This window comes from Colletotrichum tamarilloi (genome assembly GCF_030869305.1).
Source record: "Colletotrichum tamarilloi strain Tom-12 chromosome Unknown Scaffold_7.1, whole genome shotgun sequence".
Taxonomy (NCBI): Eukaryota; Fungi; Ascomycota; class Sordariomycetes; order Glomerellales; family Glomerellaceae; genus Colletotrichum; species Colletotrichum tamarilloi.
In genome coordinates this window covers 124,848-150,732 of record NW_026849390.1, presented here as the reverse complement: position 1 = coordinate 150,732, position 25,885 = coordinate 124,848, and the positions used below count along the sequence as shown (strand labels likewise).

The 25,885-nt window shown below is 53.2% G+C and overlaps 8 protein-coding genes across 8 annotated transcripts; 4 read left to right on the top strand and 4 right to left on the bottom strand.

The window, feature by feature from the left end:
* Positions 1-2,044, top strand: CTAM01_02992 (serine carboxypeptidase S28; the record flags this gene model as incomplete). The annotated part of the gene is made up of 3 exons (XM_060519030.1): positions 1-122; positions 366-805; positions 867-2,044. The coding sequence occupies 3 exons, from the start codon at positions 1-3 to the stop codon at positions 2,042-2,044; spliced, it is 1,740 nt and encodes a 579-aa protein (XP_060386029.1).
* A 3,486-nt stretch (positions 2,045-5,530) lies between these two features.
* On the top strand, positions 5,531-9,134 carry CTAM01_02991 (uncharacterized protein; the record flags this gene model as incomplete). The annotated part of the gene is made up of 13 exons (XM_060519029.1): positions 5,531-5,767; positions 5,836-5,954; positions 6,014-6,252; positions 6,312-6,426; positions 6,481-6,494; positions 6,554-6,575; positions 6,626-6,705; positions 7,202-7,895; positions 7,945-8,020; positions 8,070-8,560; positions 8,618-8,874; positions 8,928-9,009; positions 9,065-9,134. 13 exons carry the CDS (start codon positions 5,531-5,533, stop codon positions 9,132-9,134), a joined length of 2,496 nt encoding a protein of 831 aa, XP_060386028.1.
* A 1,590-nt stretch (positions 9,135-10,724) lies between these two features.
* Positions 10,725-12,069, bottom strand: CTAM01_02990 (initiation factor 2 subunit family protein; the record flags this gene model as incomplete). The annotated part of the gene is made up of 4 exons (XM_060519028.1): positions 10,725-10,826; positions 10,904-11,774; positions 11,832-11,898; positions 11,991-12,069. The coding sequence occupies 4 exons, from the start codon at positions 12,067-12,069 to the stop codon at positions 10,725-10,727; spliced, it is 1,119 nt and encodes a 372-aa protein (XP_060386027.1).
* An 859-nt stretch (positions 12,070-12,928) lies between these two features.
* On the top strand, positions 12,929-13,807 carry CTAM01_02989 (uncharacterized protein; the record flags this gene model as incomplete). Its single annotated transcript, XM_060519027.1, has 1 exon — positions 12,929-13,807. One exon carries the CDS (start codon positions 12,929-12,931, stop codon positions 13,805-13,807), a length of 879 nt encoding a protein of 292 aa, XP_060386026.1.
* A 571-nt stretch (positions 13,808-14,378) lies between these two features.
* Positions 14,379-15,404, bottom strand: CTAM01_02988 (uncharacterized protein; the record flags this gene model as incomplete). The annotated part of the gene is made up of 1 exon (XM_060519026.1): positions 14,379-15,404. The coding sequence occupies one exon, from the start codon at positions 15,402-15,404 to the stop codon at positions 14,379-14,381; it is 1,026 nt and encodes a 341-aa protein (XP_060386025.1).
* Positions 15,405-16,225: 821 nt separating this feature from the next.
* On the bottom strand, positions 16,226-17,404 carry CTAM01_02987 (radical SAM superfamily protein; the record flags this gene model as incomplete). Its single annotated transcript, XM_060519025.1, has 2 exons — positions 16,226-17,016; positions 17,116-17,404. The coding sequence occupies 2 exons, from the start codon at positions 17,402-17,404 to the stop codon at positions 16,226-16,228; spliced, it is 1,080 nt and encodes a 359-aa protein (XP_060386024.1).
* Positions 17,405-19,130: 1,726 nt separating this feature from the next.
* On the top strand, positions 19,131-21,427 carry CTAM01_02986 (GMC oxidoreductase; the record flags this gene model as incomplete). Its single annotated transcript, XM_060519024.1, has 7 exons — positions 19,131-19,314; positions 19,381-19,673; positions 19,745-19,874; positions 19,926-20,191; positions 20,262-20,475; positions 20,541-20,627; positions 20,682-21,427. The coding sequence occupies 7 exons, from the start codon at positions 19,131-19,133 to the stop codon at positions 21,425-21,427; spliced, it is 1,920 nt and encodes a 639-aa protein (XP_060386023.1).
* Positions 21,428-22,348: 921 nt separating this feature from the next.
* Positions 22,349-25,348, bottom strand: CTAM01_02985 (ATPase; the record flags this gene model as incomplete). Its single annotated transcript, XM_060519023.1, has 2 exons — positions 22,349-22,805; positions 22,914-25,348. 2 exons carry the CDS (start codon positions 25,346-25,348, stop codon positions 22,349-22,351), a joined length of 2,892 nt encoding a protein of 963 aa, XP_060386022.1.
* Between the last annotated feature and the right edge of the window lie 537 nt (positions 25,349-25,885).

The following is a 25,885-nucleotide window of genomic DNA, read 5'->3' as shown; positions in this document are numbered from 1 at the left end:
ATGGTGGAGGCGCACTCGGAGGAGTTGCTTTTCAACCCCCCGCCTAAGCAGGCTCTAGCCCGAATCACACCTTCGTACATGGACCGAAATCTGGTGTCCAGCGCGGAGAAAATAGAGAACAGGTCATTAGACTGTCAGATTGCTAGATTGAGAGCCTTCTTGCGGCGATACTAGTTTCTGGGCACTGGCTGGGGTTCTCTTCCTTTCCACGGTAGTTTGTACCTGCGGTTGAGGCTGAGTGATATTGCGGCCTTGTCGATGTAGGGCCCAGTGTCCGAGGCTCTCTGGAGTAGCCGGGGGTTGAAGGATATATGATCGAGGAGGACACGCTTCTCTAGGTATTAGTCTAGCTGAATATCCATCAGTTTCAACCCTCTAGCAAGACCTTTCCCTTTTCTCTTGTTTGTTACATTGTCGAGCACCTGTTTCATCATGAAGGCATCAATATTCGCTTCCGCAGTGGCCTTCGCAGCCACTGTGATGGCTTCAATTCCGACCCCACAACTAAAGGCGCCGCAATTATCACAATTCCCTAAGATGGGTGGCCTCCAACGTCGAGCGCATTCGGGGACGCAGGTCCATAACGGCACGTTCGACCAGTATCTAGACCATACCGACTTGTCCAAGGGCACTTTCAAACAAAGATACTGGTATAATTCGGAGCACTGGGGCGGGCCAGGATATCCCGTGTTCATGTTGAATGGTGGTGAAGGTGATGCTGAGGGCCTGACCGGTTATCTGGAAAACGGCACCTTGACATACTTGTATGCTGAGACGTATAAAGGCGCGATTGTCCTGATGGAGCGTAAGTCAGCTGTTGGGAAGTCCGCAAGAAGACTTTGCTAAACTGACACTCACCATTATAGACCGGTATTACGGAAAATCTCTCCCCTTCAAGACTTTCACAGCCGACACCTTGCAGTATCTCAATGTCCCGCAGGCCATCTATGACAACACCCACTTCGCCGAAACTGTCGAGCTTCCTTTCGACAAGAAGAAAGGTGCCAACGCAGACAAGTCTCCTTGGGTGTTAATCGGTGGCAGTTATCCTGGCGCCCTTTCCGCGTGGACATCTGTCATTGCACCTGGCACCTTTGCTGCCTACCATGCAAGCTCTGCCGTCGTGCAGGCTATTGATGATTTCTGGCAGTTCTTTACTCCCATTGAGCAGGCCCTGCCGCGAGCCTGCTCTGCCGATGTCAAGCTTGTCATCAAGCAAGTAGACAGCGTGCTTGACAAGGGCTCCGCCAAGGAGATCGATGCCATGAAGGAAGAATTTGGTTTGGAGACTCTTGAGGACAATGCCGACTTTGCGTGGTACCTGCTGAGGCCCATCATCGAGTGGGCAAGCAACGAGACCGCGGTATACGAGTTCTGTGACTATATCGAAACGAGCACGAACAACGGCAACATTATCAAGGGCACCGAAAAGTCGGGTGTTGGCTTGAAGGCTGCGTGGAAAGGATATACATCGTATATGTACAGCCGGTATAGCAAGGTTTGCGAGGGCGAGGAAGCATGCGACTTGTATGGAAAAGCAGTGGGATACAACAGGCCGAACGACCTCAGCGCCGATCGCAGTTGGACCTGGCAGCTTTGCAACGAACCCTTTGGATGGTGGCATGTCGGCCCGCCCAAGTCGGATGGCACCAATATCGTGTCATCACACGTGCGGCCTGCCGACCGCCAGCGCCAGTGCGATCTCCGCTTCCCACAAACGTTTGGATTCAAGCCGGCCAGCTCCGAGGGATTCACGGCGGCCATGTTCAACGACTGGACTGGTGGTTGGAACGCCACGTTCAAGAATGTCCTCTTCTGCGATGGCGAGCATGACGGTTGGAGGTCGGCATCGATGAACTCTGATTATCGCCCTGGCGGACCGGTCAAGACCACCGAGCAGACGGCTACCTTTGTGGTCAAGGGAGCGAACCACGTCCCAGACTTTCTTCTGAACAACGGCGAAGACAATGCCGCGATCATTGAGCAAGAGGTGAAGGTCATTGGCAAGTGGATCAAGGCGTGGAAGCCGAACAAGTCGTCATAGTCAGCCGGGGTTATGAAGTATTCGTGATGTATTTATGGAATAGCATTGGGTGGCGTTTATGGAGGGTTCGGTCTGGAAGCTGTTTGCTGCATAGGGTTGTTTGGATTTAGGTGATACCTTTTGCATATTAGATAGGACTACTCATAAGAAGAGGAACTTGCATACCTGGAAGACATTTGCCACTTTGAAATACTTGAGAGAGACCGTAGATCGGACCTCCGCGAAGCCAGATGACAAAAAAGTGACGTGAGGATATGTCGCATATTGACTAATCCCTGATCAAAGAACCGAGATACGCCAGTGATACAATCTAGCAACAGACATGTTGCCCTGCGATGTCGTGGCCGGAAGTTGGGGTGGTGTGGAAGATAACTCCTTCCAGGAAACATTTGACGACTGGTGATTCTCAAGCTTTGGACGTCCCGCTGTCGACATCGGTGCTGCTTTTCCAAGTAGATAGAATTTTCTTAGTCTAGCAGGAAGGGTATCGTGCATCCAGGCAAGTACTTCTCAGGAAGCCGCGGGGTTGATCGGCCATTCCTTCCTTCACCACATGTGGTTTTTGGTACTGCCGTAGACGTACTTTTTCTCCGTCCGGTTCGGATGCAGATTGCGAAAGTCTTACAAACTCTTCACTACACCTATTATTATCAATCGGCCAGTAGGGGGTTTGACGGCTTATTTGCTGACTACTACAGAGGTGAGTCGTTTGTGCTGTTTGTACCCATGTATATGCCAGATGTATAGTGCTCACTCATCTTTGTTGTTCCTAGGTTTCCACTCTCCACGATGGCGAAAACGAGAACGACGGCGTAGCCTCACAGCATAGGTAGATGGCGATGGTATCGGAACGACGTCCGTCCCGATGGCCCCACGAATATCTACTGATGCGGGCCGCGGTTCCTTATCTATCTCGGAGAACTCAGGAACCTCCTCGATTGGCCCCGGCGCCCACCTTGGACTACCTTGTCACTACTCAAACCGGCCGAGCGATCTTCAGAGACAACTGATAGATAAGCTTATCAATCTGGGGAAGATCAAGCTGCTCCTCGCCGTTGGGACGTTCCCCCCAGCACCAATGTCACGGGAACTTTCCCATCTGTAGCCTTATGCAAGGCACAAATATTCCAGCCGGTTCGCTCGAACTCGAGATTGCCGAGTAGTGTCAATCTGGCCGTCAAACAAAGGCAGATGTCGATGCTCGCCCATCTCGCTCTACCTAAACTTGACCGAGCTTCACCGAAGGTATCTGGGACCCCCCCCCCCCCCCCCCCCCCCCCCCCCCCCCCCCCCCCCCCCCCCCCCCCCCCCCCCCGCCGCCCCCCCGCCCCCCCCCGCCCCCGCGACCCCCACCGCCCGCCCAACCAACAGACTGTCCCCCCCCCCCCCCCCCCCCACGGCGCGCACACCGGTACCGGGCCGGATTGTCTTGACCATGCCGGCCACAGGCCCTTGTACAGATGCATATTGGCGCAAGAATCCTCGGCCATATACGATCCTCAATATCCCCGACGATGATCCCATGTCCAACATTGTCAGCATTCCTCGGGAAATACGGCAACGCGACAAAATCCTCCGTGGGCTGTTTCGGACCACAAAGCCTACTGGGGTTGGCAGACGGGAAGAGAAGCTGCACGGAGGTAACACCGACACGCAACAGCTTCCCCGCACTCGTGGACGGAAATCATGTCATGCATAAATCGCGCTTTACTGTCGAGCTTCCCTTTCGTCGCCTTGACTTTTGCCTTGCAGTATGGCATTGTCATAAATTGCGCTTTGCAACGGGGACAGTAGATCGGCACGCCCTTTGGGTAACTCAATTGGAACGGTACCTGATTTACCCCGCCCTCATGTGGAATCTTTGGCTGTTCTTTGGGTGCCAGTCACAGCATCAATAACTCCAAAGTACTATGGGAAGGTTAGCCGGGAGCCAGCACTTTTGCTGCCATGTCCCGCCAGAGGAGACATGACGTCGACATATCCTCACCCACACGCAGTATGACCCGTTGTTGTTGGCAGGATTGGTCATCTGGGTGGGCTGAGGCTCACCAAGACGTATCGTGTAAGTGTCGGAACCTCTTCTGGCCCCTCCCTCTACTTGGTCTCACCCCCACAGGCTTCAGGGAGGTTTGCAGCTAACCTGGGCCGGGGTTGCAGCCTTTGTGCCGATCTGGAAGCCCAGGCCAACAAGCGCTCCTCGTCTTTGGTGGCTCTTGGGACACCAGTTCGCACCGTGACATCCACTGATGGTAGCTAGTCACGTTAGTGTAGGCGACCTCGCCAACCGATGAAGAGCTTCTCAAGAGCTTCGGAAGAGCTTCGAAGAGCTGTGGTAACTCTGGAGTTGCAACTAAATTGGCAGATTTTCTCATTTTTGTAGCCAGCTTCACTACTGCTCTCCAAGCGCCGAATTACTCCGAATTCTGATGTTTCTCACGAGTCTCAAACTCGCGAATGAGGGCTGGCCTGGCTCGAATTGGATGCTGCGCGTTTGGTTTGTTGGAGACACCCGAAAGCTCGTTCTGGAAGCTGCGAGGATGGCCTTAGCCGCGGGGAAGTTTGTATCGAGCATGCAAAGCAACCTTCCCGACACCCCTGATAATTGCGGTTTCGAGCCTCGCCAAGATGCCGCACAACTTTCTTTTTTTTCGCCAGATGTCTTTCGACCAGACAACAAATGCCAAATAAAGGTCTCTTGGAGCTTACCCTTTCCCGCGCAGTAGGGCGCAACAACGGCCGCTTCCAATACTCAAGGTACCGCAACTATGTCGAATCCGGTGATCCGCGTCAAGCTCCAGCAATAGTAGCGTGGCTGCCCCCTCGGTGGGGCGTGGGATACGCCTCAGATGACGTCCGCTGATTTGCTCAACTGCAAACCTCTCCCACTCTCTGTCAAGGATGAAGCTGTCACGCTCCTCTTCTATCTGCACGTTATGACCAAAGGAATTGCACTGACTGGTACAAGGTCCACGGAACCGGAATACCTTTAGTGTACTTCCGAACGCAGTCCTCAATGTGTTGCCGTCTCACCTGATCCCATTCTGGCGCTCAGTACCCCGATCGTACACATGCTCACGCTGGCCACCAACATCCCCAAAATACTTCTCAGCTCCGTCAAGTAGCTGCACTGTAGACCAGAATGGCAAACCATGGCACGCCGAGTCACCAATTGTACGTCTGACAATCCACACTCAGCATTTGGTGCACGTCTCGAACATGCCCTATTGCTAGCATGGCAACACCAACGTGTACCGTCGTATACTTGCCGGCGTCTCCGCCGGTCTGGGAGAACCCAAGTAACTTTGCTGTGGCCCCTATAAGGTAAAGGTACTCGTCCGTTCTTCTCGTCTCGAAAGCATATGTTGTCTTGCACATGCTACTTTCAACATTCTTCATATAACCTTGACCTTTGTTCCTCTCTCTTGTATCCGTCCTGTATTCAACACTCAAGCCACTGTCTTTCCGTAAACCCAATTACTTGTCACGATGGGTTCTCTTGCCGTCTCTCAGGACAGCGTTTCCCACGCCAGTATCAAGGCGAATAAGCAGCTGGCAGTACAACCCGTGGGCAAACATGGCCTTGACATCATCGATATTCGACGCGTTGCGGTCGAAACAAACTTGAAGGACGACATCATTTCCATGTGGAACCCCACAAACGGACCCCGGAGGCTGCCGACCCTGCTTCTCTACAATGAACGGGGCCTGCAATTGTTTGAGGATGTAAGTGCTGATCGAGGGCTCCTCAGCTCAGCCACATCTTGCGTGATCAACGCTAACAACTACCCTAGATCACATATCTGGAAGAGTACTACCTGACCAACAACGAAATCGAGGTTCTTGAGAAAAACTCAAAAGAGATCGCTCAGAATATCTCACCCGATTCTATGGTCATTGAGTTGGGAAGTGGGTCAGTGAATACTTGATGAATGATGACTCGAACGAGATGATTCTGACCTTTTCTTGAAGCAATCTTCGTAAAGTTTGTTTGTTGCTGCAGGCTTTCGAGGACGCCGGCAAGAACATTGATTACTACGCACTCGATCTCTCTCGAGAGGAATTGGAACGCACGCTTGCTCAAGTTCCTGATTTTCATCACGTCAAATGCCATGGTCTTTTGGGAACCTATGATGATGGCCGGGAATGGCTGAAACAGCCATCCAACCTGGCACGCACCAAGTGCATCTTGAGCTTGGGTTCCAGCATAGGTAGGAGAAACTGGATCTTCGATTCTCAACTCTAGGCATGTTTCTGAGTTCTTGTGTAGGAAATTTCGAGCGCGATGATGCGGCCGGTTTCCTCAAGCACTTCAGCGACGTTCTGACGCAGTCGGACAAGTTGCTGATTGGGCTTGACGGATGCTGCGATCCTTCCAAGGTCTAGTGAGTTTCAATTCCGTACATATTTGGTCTACAGCTAGCTAATCTCAGCTACAGCCATGGTTACAATGGTAATTGTGCTACCTCGTCAAGTTCACCAGATCCTTGTGCTAACACTTAGAATCCTAAGACCAGAAAGGAGTAACGCATGCGTAGGTGTATCGTGAATCACTGTTTGAGTCGCATTGACTGACCTCTGCAGGTTCATCCTCAACGGACTCGCCAACGCCAATGAGATCTTAGGAGAAGAGGCCTTCAAGCTCAAAGACTGGGAGGTCATCGGTGAGTATGTGTACGATGACGAAGGAGGACGTCACCAAGCTTTCTATTCGCCCGTTCGAGACACATACGTTCTGGGAGCACTCGTAAGGCAACACGAGCGCATCCAAGTTGAGCAGAGTCTGAAATACTCTCAACTGGGAGCCCAGAATCTGTGGAACATGGCAGGCTTGGTCGAGACGAACTGTTGGACAAAAGGAACCGAGCATGGCAAGTGGAATCTTTCCCTCGCATAAGAAACCGAGTGATCAAGGCCGATGGTGGCCATCCTTCGTGAGGATGGTTCTGCACCCCATAAGCCTCCCCCACGTTTGGCCGGCTACGTGGATCCAATTGCCCAAAAAGGCATTGTGCAGTCTCCGGATCGTAAGATGATGGATCTCACTGGTCCCGATGCGATCATCTGACCGAGTTTCAATCATTCTATATTTTGCAGCGAAAATCACTCGCATCTTGGCTGGAAGCCCAATCTTCATTTCGGGAGCTGACTTGATCATAGGAATCCACATGATTTCGAAGAGGAAAATGCCCTTCAGTCGTCTCCCCGAACTTTACGCTTCTTCGCCCTGTCCTACTCTGGACGATTGGCAGGCGTTGTGGGCGGCATGGGATGCTGTTACACAGGAAATGCTGCCAAGAGAGGAGTTGCTGGATCAACCCATCAAGCTTCGCAATGCTTGCATCTTCTACCTTGGGCATATCCCCGGGTTCCTAGACATTCAGTTGTGCAAAACTACAAGGACGCCTCCGACTGAGCCAGCCCACTTTCAGCCAATGTTTGAGCGGGGCATCGACCCTGATGTCGACAATCCGGAGCAATGCCACTCTCATTCCGAAATCCCTGATGAATGGCCTGCAGTGGAAGATATTCTTCAGTACCAGCAGCGTGTACGATCCAGGCTACTTGACCAGTACCAGAATGGAATCAATAACATCCCCAGAGCTGCTGCTCAAGGGATCTGGGTGGGATTTGAGCACGAGATCATGCACATGGAGACGCTCCTTTATATGATGCTCCAGAGCGACAAGACTGTCCCTCCTCCTGATGTTCTGCGCCCGGACTTCAAGCGCTTGGCCAATAAAGCTCGCCAGTCCCGGGTATCCAACCAGTGGCACGATGTACCTGCTCAGTCTATTATTGTAGGCATGGACGAGCCTGATCTTGACGCTGGCGTCAACGGGTACTTTGGCTGGTAAGCAACGATTCTCTGAAACGTATATTCACAACTCACGTGGTACTAGGGACAACGAAAGACCTGCAAGGGTTGCCAATGTTCATGCGTTCCAGGCACAAGGACGACCGATCACAAATGAGGAGGTGAGTGACTAGATATTCTGCGAGATCAGTTCAAGGCTGACCAGAATAGTATGCGCAATACATGTTTGAAAACCACATCAAAAAGGTCCCTGCATCATGGGCCGATGTTCAAGCTGCAGAGCCCGATTCTGACACGGTCCTTGACGCGAATGGACAAACATTTTTTACCAATGGAAATACAAATGGTCATGTCAACGGGGTCAACGGGCATGCAAACGGTCACGTCAATGGCCACACAAACGGTCATGTCAATGGCACTACAAATGGACATGTGAATGGACACCAGAACGGGGATAGTGTCGTCCCTGATTCATTCCTTGACGGCATTGCAGTCCGCACGGTTTATGGCTTGGTTCCGCTGAAATATGCTCTGGACTGGCCCATCTTCGCATCTTTCGATGAACTCTCTGGATGTGCAGCATGGATGGGAGGCCGAATCCCGACGTTTGAGGAGGCTCGAAGCATCTACACTTACGTTCATAACTCGAAGAAGATGGAAGCTGAGCGTACGCTGGGCAGGACGGTACCAGCAGTCAACGGGTAAGTTGAATATTTAGCTGATCTGAATGATCTCAGAGGCTGACGTCCCTACTTTAGCCACCTGTCGAATGATGGAGTCGAGGAAACACCACCAAAGAAGAAGTCGCTTGAGGCCGCGGAGGTTCGATCGGAGCTATTCGCGGACCTCGATGGTGCCAATGTCGGCTTGCAGCATTGGCACCCGGTTCCCGTGACGGCCGACGGCGGTCGCCTCGCGGGACAGGGTGAGCTCGGCGGTGTCTGGGAGTGGACCAGCACGCCCCTTGCTCGCCATGAGGGGTTCGAGCCTATGCCTCTATACCCTCAGTACACGGGTAAGAAACTTGCATTTCCCGAGAGTGTCAATCCTGTTAACTATGAGCTGTAGCCGACTTCTTCGATGGCAAGCACAACATTGTGCTTGGAGGATCGTGGTCAACGCATCCCCGCATCGCCGGCAGAAGATCATTGTAAGTCGGCTACTGTGTAGGCGATGTCTTGGTACTATGTACTGATAATTTGTAGTGTCAACTGGTATCAACGAAACTACCCCTTTGCCTGGTGCGGCGCAAGACTTGTCAGGGATATCAAATAAGCAGTTGCCTTCTTTTCATTTTGCTGGTTTTCATCGACTAATGTAGTATTACCTCTCTTAATCACACCCCTTCTGGTAAAGGCTATCAGTCCAACACTGCTTTCGCCACGAGAACGACACAACTTCGTTCGCACCATTCCCTTGGCATTTGCCCAAAAAGCTTGAGTATTTGTTGGTCTTGTCTCATCTTGCTAGGAGCATTATTGGGGGAAACGAAAAAAGGAATCAAGGGGCATCCACACGGGTTTTCCATATCTAGGTGTGTCGTGTTTCTTACTTTGGGTTTGTTATGGGTGGCCTGGCTATCGTTTCTTCGATTTGAGATTGGGCATCGAGAAACGTTTTCACTGTACTACTACTTTTCGCCAAACCAGGCGACTTCCGCCGACTTGAGCGGGATATCATCAATCAAGATTCACATTCGCTAAGAAAAGCCTTACCAGAGCCTACGTTGGCTGACCGCGACGATGGTCTTTGCCACTGCTGAGTACTGACGATCCAAGATGCCGCTCACGAGCTCCCGCATCCTCGGTTCTCGGGTACCTTACCTACCTTTCAAGTTACGTATCGTTTTTCGGGAACAAGAACGAGATGCCGGACATCCATCCATCCAATATCCATTCATCCATCCATCCCCGCCTTTTCCAACCCAACCCCGGACCATGAAAAAAAGTTCCTGCAAACCCCTTGGTCGGGCGTACTGCGTATGCAGGTCATACTGCGCGCGTGGACAGTTCCCACATTGGAAATTGTGACGTCAAGAGGCCGTGGGGGTCGGTCGGTCGGTTTCCCCTCCCTTTGGTCTTTTTCACCTTCTTGGACCTTCCCCGTCTTTTGTTGTATTATGGGGTAGTAGCTATCACGGACAAATTACGAGTGCAGGGCGAAGACACCTCGGGCTGTGAGGAGAAGGGAAGGGGAGGGGAGGGGGAAGGGTTGCCTTGCCCGCCCGCCTCATCGTGAGGCCGTTCGTGCGCAGTGCGTCAGGTAAAGTGAGGTAAGGTACCTTGGGTACGGTGCGAGACGTCCGCCTCGCAGGAGTCTTGGTTGCATACTCTCGTATATTTGAGCAGGTCATTTGGTGAGCGTTCATTCCGTGTACACTGCATGTATGCGCTGTGAACGCAGGTAGCAGAGAATGATTGAAAATTTGAACTTTTTGTTTCTTCCTCACTCTATTTCGAGTTCTAAAAAGGGCATTTCTTGCCGACAAGTCTCTCCCGTCCCGTGGTCAGCAGGACAGTTTCTCCGGCAAGGCGCCTGCGTCTATTCAAGTGACAGGTACCTTATACCTGCCCGATTCACGGTCATACTACCTGCCGCTGCAAAGAGCATTTTTTACCAAGCGGCCATGATCGGCCAATTCCCTTACCATACGCCTGGTCATCGGACTCTGGCATTGAAACGCCGCTCTCTATCGCCGGCGAGACTTCTCTTCGTCTCCACCATCCGGACCCCGGCATGTCTGCGGCCGGCCCCAAGTGGGCATCAAGGCCCACGTTCTCATCATTTGCGATCGTGGAGAGTCTCCGAATTTTGAAACATTTGAAAATCCTAGGCGGGTATATATGTGTTGTTTTGTAGGGGGAGTCAACCGTTCAAGCTACCATAGATGTCGAGGAGCTGCTCAAACACGTAGCTGGGTAGCTTGACACCATTTTCTGTCACGAGGTTGGAAATGAAATCAGGGGGCTTAGGACAATTTTGTCAGCAATTATGATCAAGTCTGAAAATGAGGAATGTGGGATTGTGGGTGTGACAAAACTCACAGTGTAGTCTACCGCATCCTCAGGCTGCTCGCTGGCACCGTCCGTCCGGAAGTCCAAGACGTGCTGCTGGAAACCGAGATCCCGCTGGTCCAGAGGCACCTTGCGCACAAACTTGTGGGACTCGGCGGCAACGTAGAAGGGCAGACCGGCCTGCTTTGCCAGCTTGGCGATCTGATAGGTGCCCATCCGCGAGATGATACCGCCGTTCTGCGTGACGGCCTCGGCGCCGACAAAGACCATGTGGACCTGGCGCAGCAAGCCGAGGACGTGGGCGACGGCGGGCTCGGCGATCTCGGCGACGGGAATGCCCTTATCGCGGAGCTCCTTGACGACGCGGTCCGACTCGGCGGGGCGGTGCTCGTCGCGGACGTAGACCACCTTGAAGCGGACACCGCCGTCGCCGGACTGGTCTGCGGCGCGGAAGAGCAGGTCGGAGACGGCGCGGGAGGCACCGTGGGTGAGAACGACCTTGCCGTCGCGGACGAAGCGCCAGCCGGCGTCGGCGATGCGGTCGCGGGCGGCGATGGCGCGGGAGGCGAAGAGGCGGCCGTTGCGGAGGAGGTGGGTGCGGACGGCTTCGAAGGACTGGTAGGGGGAGGGGGCGGCGGTGGCCGAGGCGGATGCGTTTGCGCCTTCTTGCTGCTTAAGCGAGGAGACGAGGTACTGCAGGAAGAGGTCGGTGCCGGCCTGGAGGGGAACGGGGTTGTTGACGGATGCGTGGAGGGTGTTTGAGGCGCGCTTGACGAGGTCGAGGGTCTCGAAGACGGTGGTTGTGCCCGAGGCGTTGAGGAGGGCGATGAGGGCCTCGATGGCGGCGACGGGTTTTGTTAGGTCTGGGTCCTCGAGGAGGGAGTGATATGTTGAGACGATGCTGTAGGGGAAGAAGGGTTAGCCTTGAAATGGACGTTGAGAGTGGGTTGTGCCGTACTCGATGGCATCACTTGTCTTGATACGGATAGGGATGTCGGTGGAGGACTTTTGGCTGTCGCCAGCTGCTGTAAAGTCACGTTGTCAGTATTGGGTTCCTTTAACGTGACACGTTTGAACGCAAGTAGATTGTCAGGCAGAGAGAAAGGGGGTAGCGCACGTGTCAGGTCGCCGGTGGCCATGGTGATGTATGTGAAGAAGGATTCGATTCGGAAGATGGGCAAGGCCCTGCGCAGCATGCAACTCGTACGCTGGTTTCGGTGTCGTCAGTGCTGCTGACAGCGGTCGCCGAGAAGATTGTAGGATATCGGTAGTGTGTTTAGAGGGGAATCGGTGCGAAGTTGGTGGTGGGCCGTTGAGTTGAGAGTCGCGATGGCGGGGTTTAGTGTTGAAGCTCTGGGAAATTTTGGGCAAAAGTCAGTGACTCAATTCCCACGGGCCACGAGTGACCGAATGGAGCTTGCCGTTGCGACCACGCCCAAAGGGATTGATGGCTCTGATTTGGCGGGGTAATTAGGAGGGGCTCTTCTTAGGTTCACCACCGGAAGCTCCGATATGGGTCTACCTAACGCCACACGTTATCTACACGTATCTCATAAGTACCCACCTATCTACTCCAGAGCCTTCCAAGTCGCCCTCCGAGCCCGTACGCAAGGTGCACACCTCCGTCTGGGCCCCCCGTCGGTCCAGGGTCCTTACAACACCACAGAAATAGCGGTCTCATCGCCCTGTATCGTCACCGTCACCCTGAAAGCATCCCACTACCGACAGCGGGGTCCCCTCCACTCCCGAAACACTGACACCACCCAATGCCCAGCTAATCAAGCTCCCGTCCTTGTAAGCCTTCATGTCCCCCCCTCCCCTGAATACAAGCAAGCAATTCAACCCCGTTCTCTCTTCCCTCTGCTTCTTTTCTCCATCATGAAGCTTCTTCTACCTCTACAAGACCGAGACACCCGTAGAAGCTCCCAAGCACATCCTCTTACCCCTCCCTGACAGTAGTTGAAGCTATATTCCTCTCCATCAACATAACCTCCACCACCAACACCTCATCTACAACTCCATCACAGTTGTTCCGCACACAAAGAACACAACACAATGGAACAACTCGATCCCACAACAGGCAACCCCCTCCCAGCCGACGCTATCCAGCGCATCCTCTTCATCGCCTCCGGCGCCCACGTCTACAACATCCCGCCCCTCACCTCGAACAAGGGCTACACCGCCGCCGGCTGGACCGACCGCCAAATCTTCACCGCGCGCCTCCGCGTTCTCGAAACAGCCTGGGAGACCACCGCCGCCGCCCGCCCTACTCCAGTAGGCGTAGGCTCCGCCGTCGTCCCCGTGGCCCCCGGCGCACCCGCAGGCATAACCTCGAAAGAGAACCACATCAAGGTCGACATCGTCCTCGAGGACCCCTCCAACGGCCAGCTCTTCGCCGCCGCGCCCTACACCTCCATCAACGCCGTCGAGCCTGTGCTCGACTCGTCGCGCTTCTTCGCGGTGCGCGTCATGGACGGGCAGGGCCGGAAGGCGGTGCTGGGCGTCGGCTTCGAGGAGCGCAGCGAGGCGTTCGACTTCGGCGTCGCGCTGCAGGAGGCGCAGAAGAGTTTGGGTTTGCTGGACGCCAGCCACGCCAAGCAGGCTGCTGAGAATAGCAAGCGCGCCGAGGAGGAGAAGAATAAGGATTACAGTCTCAAGGAGGGCGAGACCATCACCATCAACTTTGGCGGGTCAAAGATTGGGCGCCGGGCGAGGACCGAGTCCGGGTCCGAGATCCCCGGCGGAGGAGCGGGAGGGTTGCAGGGGTTCTCTCTTCCGCCGCCGCCGAGCGCGCCTAAGAGCAGCGGTGGTGCTGGTAGCTTCGGATTGCCGCCGCCTCCGAGCGCTGCCAATATCCGAGACAAGAAGAGGGAGAACAGGAAATCCGCACAAGACCTGGGTTTCGACGACGGCCAGTTTGGAGAGTTTGCGTAAGGGGCTGGCTGGCTGCCGCGGAGTGTCTGTCACGCACGAGCTGAACGAATGCTACGAGGTAGCTTCGCTTTCGCAGTTGGCAACGAAAGAAGAAAAAATAACAAAAGCTCAGCCCCCTACAAGAGGAGGCTTACGAAAGATCCGAGCTACAACTCATGCGAAATGAGGCTCGGATTTTTACAAGAGAAAGCCGGGACTCGAACCCGGGACCCATGGAAGCGGGGCAATTCAGACGAGGACATTCCCCGCCACGCCATGGGCCTTGGTGACAGTATCAAACAAATTTGTTTGTTATAGAGGCATGGTGGCAGGTGGTTGGCGGTGAATGAGTGAGACTGGATGCGTTGGTGACGGTTGTGGTATATTCATGGCCAGGAATAAACACAAAACTCTAAAAAGAGGCACGTCGAGGAGTTTGGAGGCGGCCCTTGTTTGATGATTATAGTAAAAAAGATTCCCTACCCTGCTTTATTGCAATTACCATCTGGATGAGACACGAGAACACTAAAAGCACACACAGGCTGGGCTCATCTACTTGCGCCTGTCTGCCGTACAACCATGCTTCGGGTAGTTAGTTCTGATAGACCTGCGATACTGGCTCGTTTTCCTTTTCGCCTGGTCTGCGTAGCCCCTCAACCCCTGGCCAGAGACTTTTCAACGAGGGTAGACTACTTCTTCTGCCCGATGTCGGAGTTTCAATCTCCTGGCTTGATTCCTGGTCCTGGCCTTTGATATCATCCTGCCGCGGATCCCCCGCCCTCAACCCATAAACAAATTGTAAGCCATGATTCCCCAACTTTTCAGCAAGAACCTCAGGATGTTGACCAAAATCGGCCCATGATCCAGCTGGCCTTGTATCATACACCTCATACCAATGCTCTCCAAAGCGAGGAGCCGCTACGTCCCACGTATTGTATACCGGATGACATCCCGCGGGAAAGAATACCGGGGAGGCCGCGTTCAGTGGCGTCGGTATCATCGATGTTACATCGGACGGTGTTGTAGCATGAGCGGAAGCACTGGGTGAATCGACGGACCACCATGCGTATCTTCTCTCGTAGAGTTCGTGTTGTATTTGCATCCAGGTCTCGTGGCTCTGAAGCTCCACGTAGATATCGCCGAGCCGCAGGAGAATGATCTTCTTTTGTGCCGTGGCATCGACGATCTTGCTCTTGAGCAGAGCTATCTTCTTTCTTGCCTTGCGGCGCTCGTCAGAGGGCAACCCACTGTCAACATTCTCCTGGAGGATCGACAGCCTTCGCATGAGGTTAATCTCGCGTTCGCCCTGTTTGCTCAATGAATCCATCAGATATGCCTTTTCCATGTATAATTGTTCGAAAGAAAGCGGTGATGCTGCAGTAGACCATCCAGAATCCGGTTCGGTGGTCGTGTTGACACTGGCTCTTGGATTCGGGCGACCGAGTCTCAGGGCGGCCAGGAGTGGTGATGGTACTGCCGGAGTACAAAGTATTCGTGATCCTCTGAGGCATAACAGGTCTGGGGAGTTGGTCGAGGCCGAGTCATCGGACGATGTTGTAGAATCTTGATTCTTGATGTTGGAAGGAACGAAGACTGGAGCTTCGACATGCTGATTCATGATGAGGGGCAAAGACAAACAACGGTACTAGCGTCGACAAGATTGTCTCTCGAGAGAGAACAGTTGGTCCTGTTCGATCAGATATAGGCTATAACCGATGAGAGTCGACTCCGACTGTGTCCCGATCTGGCAAATTCGAGACAAAGGGTAGGTTAGGGGTTCAGAAGTATGAGGCCCCTTCGCCGCGACATCCTCATATCCGAGACCGAAAGCTCTAATCGAACTTGATGAAGCAAAGATGCAGTGAGCAAGGGAAATCCCGATTTAGCCCGGTACGTCTGAGAGAGAGCAGGCATTCGGCAAACAAGATGGCGCAGTTGAAGCTCCGGTGCGATCTGTGCTTCCAAACAATACCTGAATGCGCAGCAGATGCGGCTTGCTAATGAAGTATGCATGGCAGATCTGCCCATCTGCTTGCACTTGCAAATAGATATGGGCAATTTGGCCTGTATGTTCGTCAGCCCAATAGTTCTCAAACGTAGACTTGAGGTGAATGAACGGCTTAAGAGCTACTGAAACACAGTTGTGGATCTAAACATTAATATGAGGACCACACGATTATAGAGGGTACTATGCCAGCACTGATGCGATTGGTAGCAAAACAACCACGTCACTCACGTAGCTGTAGTTGTTGACGCCATCATAAAAACGGACGGGCTGTTGGTATAATCCAGACGAGCATCCCTGCTAGAGAGGTCTGGGTCGCCATACATCTGCGGCCGTCCTACCCGTGCAGGGGCATCCTACTTTCTTGAGGGAGCAAATTCAAGCCTGCCGTAAAAGCACCTACTATCGTTACTTTTGATGTAAGGGATTTCTTTTCAGATGTTGAAGCCGTCGTGCCGAGGAGGATCGCAGAACCGCCAAAGACCAGCCGCTTCCGCAGCCTTTCGGACCGAGGACACCTCGTCTCCCGATACGGCTCGGTTGATTTCGCTATAGCGGACCTCATCGTCCTGGGTGTCGGTGCTCTTTTTGTTGCGTCTCTTAGACTTGCCAACGTGCGCGTCTGGGTGATACTGCTCCATAATGTTGACGAAGCAATCTCTGGAAACTTCCTCTGCCAAGAACTGCATTATGCGATGTCCCTCTTGTTTCTTTCCGGGCATGACAAGATGGCGAACCAGGAGACCGCTCTTGGCGATGCCATCTCCAGTAAAGCACAGGTCACCGACCTGATTGTGCATTGCTTTAATGCTCTCGCGAGCCGTGGCGGCATAGTCGTCTGCCTTGAGCAACCGCTTGGATGTTGCCGACTCCCATACCTTGAAGTCAGGTAAATAGATGTCTACCAAGCCATCAAGCAGCTCCAAAGACGCTAACGAATCAAAGCTGGAGGTATTGTAGATGATTGGCACTCGCAGGCCCAGCTCCTTCGCATGCAGTATGCTGAGGACAACCTGGGGAACAACATGTTCCGGGGTGATGAGGTTGATGTTGTGAACACGGCCGATTTGCTGTAGCTTAACGTACCATTCACCCAGCTCCTCGGGTGTCAAGTCTTGGCCGTTGCGCTGATGTGCAATGTCATGATTTTGGCAGAATACGCAACGCAGATTGCAACCCGAGAAGAATACGGCGCCACTGCCATTGTGGCCTTGGACGCAAGGTTCTAGATTAGATTATGGTCAGTCCAAACGATCTCGCAGAACCTCTGAGAGGTTGAGAAAAGACGTTGGATGCGATGGAGAGGTTTGCTCCAGACCTTCACCAAAATGCGGAGCAATCACGTTGACCTTGGTGTCATTGCCAATCAGACACATTCCAGTCGTCTCGAAACGATTGACACCGCAAAGTCGCGGACAGAGGTTGCACTTGGAGAGATGGGCGTAGGCCTTTGATCGCTTTTTGGATTCATCGATGGAGGTCAATGCCATGTAACGGGGCGTATAATCGTCTAGGAGGAACGGGGGCGCAAGGTGTAGGTAGCGGACAGCGCCCGCCATGCTCCGGCGAAAGACGTCGTGTCTGCTTGTGATGGTTCGTCTCAACATGCTCATCTTTAAGTCTGGAGATAGCAGTCTGAGGTGTAAGGTAAACGATGGAAACATTTCTTGCGTCACAGGACGATTGGAAGGAGGAGAGGTGACATTACTTCATGTGTCGTTCTATTGGCCCAAACGCCTGAAGGTGGGTCCTCTCCCGATCATCCATCGTCCGACTGCGAAGGAACTGTCCGTCCGCGCCGTCCTAGGCACTGTCCCTTCCGTGTAACCTCCTCGCATATCTTCCTTCCCGCGTACTTCCTTCCAAATTTGCCATCCAAACGTTGAAAATCTTCTCAAGGAAATGATCCAAACTCCTGCAAGACCTACAGACAATGCCAAAGTCCAATCCACGTTTCCGCATTGAGACAATGGTTGACTTGGCGATTTCGAGAGGCTCTAGCCATCGCCGATGTCTATCTCTCAATTTATCGCATGACAGAAGCTCGCACTTGCACCATGGGCTATGGTAACGCCCGAATATCTGGTACTGCATTAAGTTTGATGAATCTAAGAATGGTATACAGCCATCTTCTTTTGATTTGAGAAAAAGAAGAAGCGCGTCAGCGTTGAAGCCGTGAGGGTCGTGCTTGTATGAGTATCAGCACTTCTTTTCCTAGGTTTATCTTCGCCCATCATTTCGAAGTGTAGTTTCGCCGAATCGTCTTGATCTTGAAGCTGGTCATGCTGCAGGGATCTCTATTCAGCTCTACATCAGGCTCCGGCTTCCTTGATGATCGACATAACACCACCCGAGGGGATGGCCCGACTAGATGGGCCCGTTTTTGCTTTTCAATCGATCCCCTGAGGGACTTTCCCCAGTATTGAAGCTGGATCTACGAAGATGCCGAAGATTTCAAGTGATTTCAGCTGGAGTCTTGCGCATGAAACAGTGAATGATCAGAGTCAGATATAGCAAACATCATCGACAAATTTGAAATGTCCAACAGGACGGTACGCCAAAGAAATTAGCCCGCCGTGAAAGCCGATGGCTTGTGACGATCGACGGTTTGATTGCGCGAGCTGAGTCAACTTCAGATGAAGGAGGGGCAGCTGTCGGAATAAGAAAGTTGAGTCTCTCTGCAAAACAGTCTTCCATGAGTCTCTACGCTGTGGAATAGGGCGAAGAAGAAGGACTTGCGAGCTAGAAGACTTGCAACGCGTTCTAGTGTATTTTCAGACACATTGCTGTGGGTAAGGGAACGCCAAGAATACGAACTCGTAGGTTGAGGTGGTCTCCGCAACTCTCACTTACAACACGATCTCGTGCCACTTTGTGTCTCGCTGGACTGAGGTGCTCCAGATATATGCGTGGAGTACTCGAGAAACATCATCAAAATGGCAGAAGAAACGAGTTTGGTAATGTAGAATGGATATAATACTTGACGGGATCGAGTCTTTTGGTGCCTAGTCATGCGCTGGTGAGTCCTCAGTGACTCCCTCCTTTCACTCTTTTCTCATTGTCCGTATACATCGTCAACACCGTCAAGGCCGGGCGACTAAGCCTTGCGTCCATTCGTTTGATCAAGACGTTCACTTGGAAGAGCTCTTTCTCACTCTCATTAATCAGAAAGCTTTTGACCTTTTTTTTCTTCTTTCCTTTCGCTGATTCGTAGTCAATAACTTCCACTTCATCATATTTTTTTTTGTGTTCATACACTTTGGAAGGGCATTTGTTCTTGAGCCCTGACGACGACGATTCTATTCTTAATATTACCCAGGGCGCGTTTCGACTTCAACCATGATGAATTCGACGTTGGCGTTGCTGCTATTCTTATCTTGGGTGTTGCTTCCCATTTCGAACGCCCTACACATCACCGACGAGACTATCGACAAGTTCCTCCTCGAAGAGTATGACTACATCGTCGTCGGCGGTGGTCTCTCAGGCTTGGTCGTCGCCAACCGTCTGAGCGAGGATAAAAACAGTAAGTTTCTTTCTCCTTCATCGTCATTCGCGCGCGCGCGCCTTGACAAAGCTGACCATACGCCAGCGACTGTCCTCGTGATCGAGTCTGGCGAGCTCGACGGACGGGAGAGCAGGGTCATCGCGCCCGGCTACATCGGCCTCACACCGCCCTCGCCATACGGCAAGAGCGTCACGACGGCTCCTCAGACGTTTCTCGATGGCAAGACGCGCGGGATCAGCCAGGGCAGAGTCATTGGCGGCGGTTCCGTCACGAATGGCATGTGCTGGACCAGAGGATCGGCAGCGGACTTTGATGCTTGGGAAGAGCTGGGAAATCGAGGATGGGGATGGAAGAGCCTTCTTCCCTACTTCAAGAAGGTGAGTTTGATGAAATTCACATGAAGATGACAGTAAAGGAATGAGAACTTCAAGACTGACGGAAAATACAGGTTGAGACGTATACCACAAATATTGATCAAAATACCCAGGACCGCCTCAACATTCACCCGGATATGTCGGTTCATGGCACAGAAGGACCCATCAATGTCGCTTACCCTGAATACTTCTATAACTCGTCGGGTACAGTCCTCTCACCATCCAGTCTGGTTCATTATTCTGACTTTCTCACAGATCATGTCATTCACGGGCTGTCAGAGATGGGCATCCACCTCTCGGGCGACCTTAACACGGGCGACCCTACAGGAGCCATGATGGTCCCGTCCAGCATGTCTCCTACCAACCAGACCCGCTCCGATGCAAGAACAGGCTACTTCGATCCGGCCATCTCGCGTTCAAACCTGCACGTCGTTACCGGGCAGACCGCGACGCGTCTCATTGTGGGCTTGCCCGGCTCGCTCGCCAAGGAGGGAACCCGTCGTCGAGTCATTGGGGTTGATGTAAGTCATCATCCGTTCTCCTATGATGGGGTCTCGGATCCATGGCGACCTATTGACTAGCTGTCTGTAGTTCTCATCTGAGCCCCTTGGCATCAACAGAACAATCACTACCAAAAGGGAGGTCATCTTGGCTGCCGGCGCGATTCAGTCGCCCACGCTGCTTCAGGTTTCGGGCATTGGTCCCCGCAAAGTCTTGGAGTCATTGAATATCTCTGTACAGATCGACCTGCCAGGTGTCGGAAACAACTTTCAGGATCATCCCATGGCCCAATTTGAATTCGACTGTGAGCCCTGTCGTCATTCTTCTCACTGCCTCGCAAGATGACCATGTAGCTGACTCGAACTACAGACTCCAACTCATCCATTTTCACTTCTCGCGACCTCACCGGCGCCGCCTTCGACAATGCACTCACCACCTTTGTCACAAACCACACCGGTACGTCAATACTCTCAAAACTACTTACACCATCATCTCTAACATTTCCAATAGGCCCTTTGACTGCTCCCTTGATCAACACAGTCGCCTTCCCAAGCCTCCAATACCACGCATCCGAATGGAAACCCCTCCTCCAGCACGCCACAAACCAATCCTCCTTCACCTTCCTCCCGCTCGACACGCCACCCACGGTACAATCCGGCTACACCCGCCAAAAGAGCCTCGTCCTCTCCCACCTAGCCCGCCCGGACGTCGGCGCCTACGAGCTCCTCGCCGCCTCCTGGGGCCAAATGTCTATCGCCAACCAGAAGCCCCTGTCTCGCGGCACCGTCTGCCCCCGCTCAGCCTCAATCTTTGACGGACCCGTGGTTGACCCTCGTTATTGTGCCGACCCTCTCGACTGCAAAATCATCCGTCTCGGCCTACAACTCATCCAACGCCTCATGCGCACGGAGGCAATGACGCCTCTCCAGCCCATTGTGGAGGATCCGCGTTTGAACTCGACGGACGAGACGGAGCTCATGGCGGCGCTGAAGCCGCTCGTCGGCACCGAGTATCACCCCAGCGGTACGACGAGCATGATGCCGCTGGAGCTGGGCGGGGTCGTGGACGCGGAGCTGATGGTGTACGGGACGTGCAACCTGCGCGTTGTCGATGCCGGGATCATGCCGCTCGTTCCGGGGGCGCATATTCAGGCTGCTGTGTATGCTGTTGCTGAGAAGGCTGCGGATATCATCAAGGCTGCTGCGGGCGGACCGGACTTGTGTCCTTTTGGTCGGCCGGAGTGGCCGCCTGTGTAAGGGGCTGGATCGTTGAAGATTGAGGATTGTGGAATGAGTGTGGTGGATCACAGGCCAGGATGGCAGAGAGACTATGATTAATTGAACTTCATGATCGATTCAACGTCGATAGTAATGATAATCAGGTGGTCGATCGATCATATTAACTGACTATTGGTTGACTGAAATAACCAATTGCTCTCGTGGTGACCCTGAGATATAAGCTCAAAACTCCCACCACAATGCCGCATTCACCAAGATACCTATGAAAGAGGGACAAAAAGAGTTCACCCCCCCGGTGCTGAACTGAGGGCTACATCTCTTGGTGCTCATGCTGGGATTCGAACTCGGGTACTATCGTATGCGCTAAGCCTGTCGTCGAGTAGGCTGGTTGGTGTAGATAATTGATTGTTGACCATTAACCACTCCACCACCCAGCCAGTTTGACCTGACCCGTCGACCTAGACGGGCGCATGCTGGCTGGTGACAGGATTGGGATTGAGGGGGTATATAAAGGTATACGCTGGGCAGGCGAGACCGGAATACTCGTGCGTCTGGCCGTACCTGCCTTACACTGACTACGCTGTGTATACCGTATACGCTCCTCAAAGCTTTGCACGCCAGTCCGAAGAGCGATCTATCTTGCGGACACAAGAGCTGTTACTTTACTTTCTTGTGGTCTTGTAGAAAATCAACGCCGAATGAAAGCTGCATGAAGGAGTGTTGAAGCCCATCATCAACGGTCCAGGATTTCTACTCGGCCCTAGACGTGTCAGAGATGCAGAGTGTCGCAGATATCACTCTAATACCCGACCTTGACGCAAAGCAAAGTACTGACGATGCGTAAACAACCAAGACTTGAATGAATGTAGGAATCGGACTTAATTATATTCATCACAACCCCATATCTAGTCCAAAGAAAGAGACCGCCTTGGCTCCCGCTTACAACCCCTTCATAAACTCCAGCAACGAAATCGGCTTCCTGACAGCATTGTTCAATCCTTCATGGTACGTAACCCAGACCTTGTTATCACTCTTCCCGCCCTCGTGGTGATCGTGCGTCTTCTTCCTCTTGGCGTTGCCATCCATCTCGCCCAGCGGCCTTGCAGGAATCACACGCCCGAAAAAGTCCTTCTTCACGCTCGACGCGAGGATCCTCTCCTGCTCCTTGATCATGTTCTCCTTATCCGCCCGTTGTTGCTGCTGCGAAGGTGTATCCTCTGCCCCTCCCAGTGGTCCACCAACCTTGAAGCGCGCCTGGCGGGCCGCGGCTTCGCGTAAGATAATGGTCTTTTGTAGTTCCTGGTCTAGCACCTGGCGGACGGCGTATCGGGTCGGTGCTTGGCTGGAGAGTACCAGGTTCCCTGCCGTCTCGTACACCGCGAGGGCATCGAGATCACTATTTGGGACTTTGTTAGCAGAATTCCCACCAAAAGTAGTTCACAAGAGGAGAATAGTAACTCACGGTTCCATGCGGTACACCCACTGCGGCCCCCTATTAACCAACGAATCCGTCTCGATCTTGCCCTTCTGCATCTCGATCCCGACCTCCGCCATAATCTCCGCCGCCCGCTTGACCATGATCTTCTCCGTCTCTTTCCGCACGCTAGCCGTGCTGATGCCGCTGCCGCCAATGACTACCGGCTTGACGTCCGGCGACACCATCCGGACCAAGTACGGCATGAACTCGGTCGAGATGTCTTCAGCGCTCCGGAAGGACCGCCCCAGCGTGGGCGTAAGCTGCGCCTGGATGGCCTGGAGCATGGCCCTGTTCTGCTTCTGCGCTTCAAAAGCGGCATAATCAGCTCGGGGGCCCGAGAACGGCACAGGAGGCTCGCTGTCCTCCTCTGTGGCGCCCCATTTTTTGTCGTAGCCTTTGTTGACTTGATGTCGCTTGGACGAGGCGAACAAGCTGTGGCAGGCCAAGATCGGTTGGCTCAGGTACGGCGCCAATTCCCACTCCTGACTTCCAAATGTGCGTGACGAGCAGGTGTCGAGAAAGTTCATCCAGTCGTACGCCGCATTCGGCTTTGAGAGGAACGAGTCGTCGTTAAATTCTCGGTTTGGGTACTCCAGGAAGACGTCTGTCATGACGCGCTCGACCTCTCCGCTGGTGTCAATCATGTGTCGCAACCGCTCCATTGCGTTCTTCTTGTGATACTCCGCAAAGCCCAACTGAGCCTTGGGTTGCTCGTGCTGGTTCTTGAAGTTTTGTGATGTGTCCAGGGCTTGTTTCGGGAAGCCACCGCCTTCTTGAAAGACGCGCGACACGATGTCCTTTGCACTCCCTCTCCCGAGCCCTCTAGCTCCTCCAGCGCCTTCTGTAAGGTCGTGCATCACATTTTGGTCTAGCCATTGCCTTGTCAAGCGCTCGTTGAAGCCGGCGGCAGCTTTGAAGCGCCCGGCTACCCATTCGCCGACGACCATAACTCCTCGAAGATCGCCTTCAGCTCCGCTCTCTGCGCCGCGCTTGGCATCGATGCCACTCGTCATGCCCCAGGCGGCTTCACAAACCTTGCGCGCCGCATCCTTCTCACAGGGTATACCCTCCTTGTCGAATACGGTCTTGAGGCGTGTGACGACTGCATCAATGCCCGGCTTGCCGACGTGGATTACCTCCGCCATGCCCGACTGCCGAAGAGGCCTGAGAGAGGGGTGGTAGACATCGTTGCAGATGAGGATAAGAGGGCGCAGGAGGCGAAAGTCGTCCCCCTTTTTCTTTTTCTTGGAGTACGAGGAATCGGATCCGCCAGCACTATTCTTTTGATCGATGAGTACGAGGTCAATCAAAGCCTTAACGAAACCACCCTCCCCTGAAGCGCCGGATCCACCCACGACACCGTCGACCTCATCAACAATGACGCAAGCCGGTTTGGCAACCTTTTGCTGTACCTCTCCATCTTTGGACTTGACGTTCTCGACAGTCTTGACACTCTCGGTTCCTAGGGACGTTCGTATCCGGTTCTTGACGACGTCTCGGCTGCGGTCGTCGCTGGCGTTGATCTCCATCACTTCGTACCCCGCTTGTCTCGCACAGACGTGAGCCAGAGTCGTCTTGCCGAGACCCGGTGGTCCCGTCAGCATAAGAATCTTCTTGTGCGGCTTCTCCTCTTCTTGGACCTGTTTCGCGCCTGGCCTTCGTACGATTGGAGCCTTCTTCGCAATACCGGGGAATACGATTGGGTCCCATCGCTTCAGCCAGCGCAGGACCATACGATTTGTACCATCGTCACCGCAAAGATCCAGAAAGTTCTTCGCCCTGTATTTTTCGGTCCACAGGAGGGTCTTCTTTTGAGATTTGCCAGTGTGTGTCGGCTCGACTGACCGCACTGGGACATCACTTTCCTTTCTCTTTGGGTGTGGTTCTGAAGCTTCGCTCTTGGCCTTGTCGATGAGCTCATTGATAGCTATGCCGTAGTATGCGCGCTTAGCTTTTCCCTCTTTTGTCTTGGACCGCGCCGCAATGATGCTTTCGTATGATGCGTTGGCTGTCGGCTTTCGTTGCTTGATTGTGGTAGTTGTCCCGTTACAGGTAGTGAGATTGAAGGTCCTCGAAGATTTAAAGATCGATGGAGTGTCCTGGAGTAATGATGATGCAAGGCTTTGAGGTCGGGCAGGAGGAGGGACATTTCGTGTAGGCGCAACCTCAACACGGTCATTCGTCTTTTCAGGTGCTTGGGCTATCGGCTCGAGGACATCGTCGTCCGATAGGGAGGTTATGGGCGCTGGACGTTGCAAGCGGGCGCTAAAATCGAGGAGTTGCTTTTTTAGGGGAGGCTGCTGCTCGTTGTTGTCGTCGGAATCGGAATCATCGTCAAGAAGGAAACCACTGTTGACCTTTGGCTTTGATTTCGTCGGATCAGCCGCCGGGGCCCTTGGGCGTTTCGCTGCGGGCGGTGATGGGCTGGCGGGAAATGTGACGGGTGAAGATGCGCTGGGCATTTTGGAGGAGAGCCCAATTGAGCTCGAACGGTTCAGTTCTCTTGTTTGCTAGTTGCGGCAATGTTAAGTGCTGCGCTGAGTGCCTCAATTGCAGTCTGGCAGTTTGGTGTTTCTACAGTGACAATTATTCTTGAGAGGGGAGACGCGACTCGACGCGACGACCCTGGACGCGTTAATGATTTGGCGGGGGTTCCTGGACTTGCTCCGAGCTCCTTGGTGTACCGTGCTAATTGCGAGCTTGCCAAATCAGGCACTGTCTTCACGATGAGGGAGTAACACGATCTGTAGCTTCCGCTGACTTGATAAGTTACATCCAAACGCTTAGATCAAGATATGAAAGACATGCCCTATTTTTCTCTTTCATACTGATGAGTCTTTACCTCATCTCATCAAGATCCAGACTTCTATAGGAGTCTTGTGTCAGGTACCTCGCTCCGCAATGACGCACACTGGGGACCTGAAGCTGAGTTCAAAGTGAGAGCAACTTACAATAATTGGCCTGTTGGAACGCTCAATTCATTGCGATATGGTCGCTAT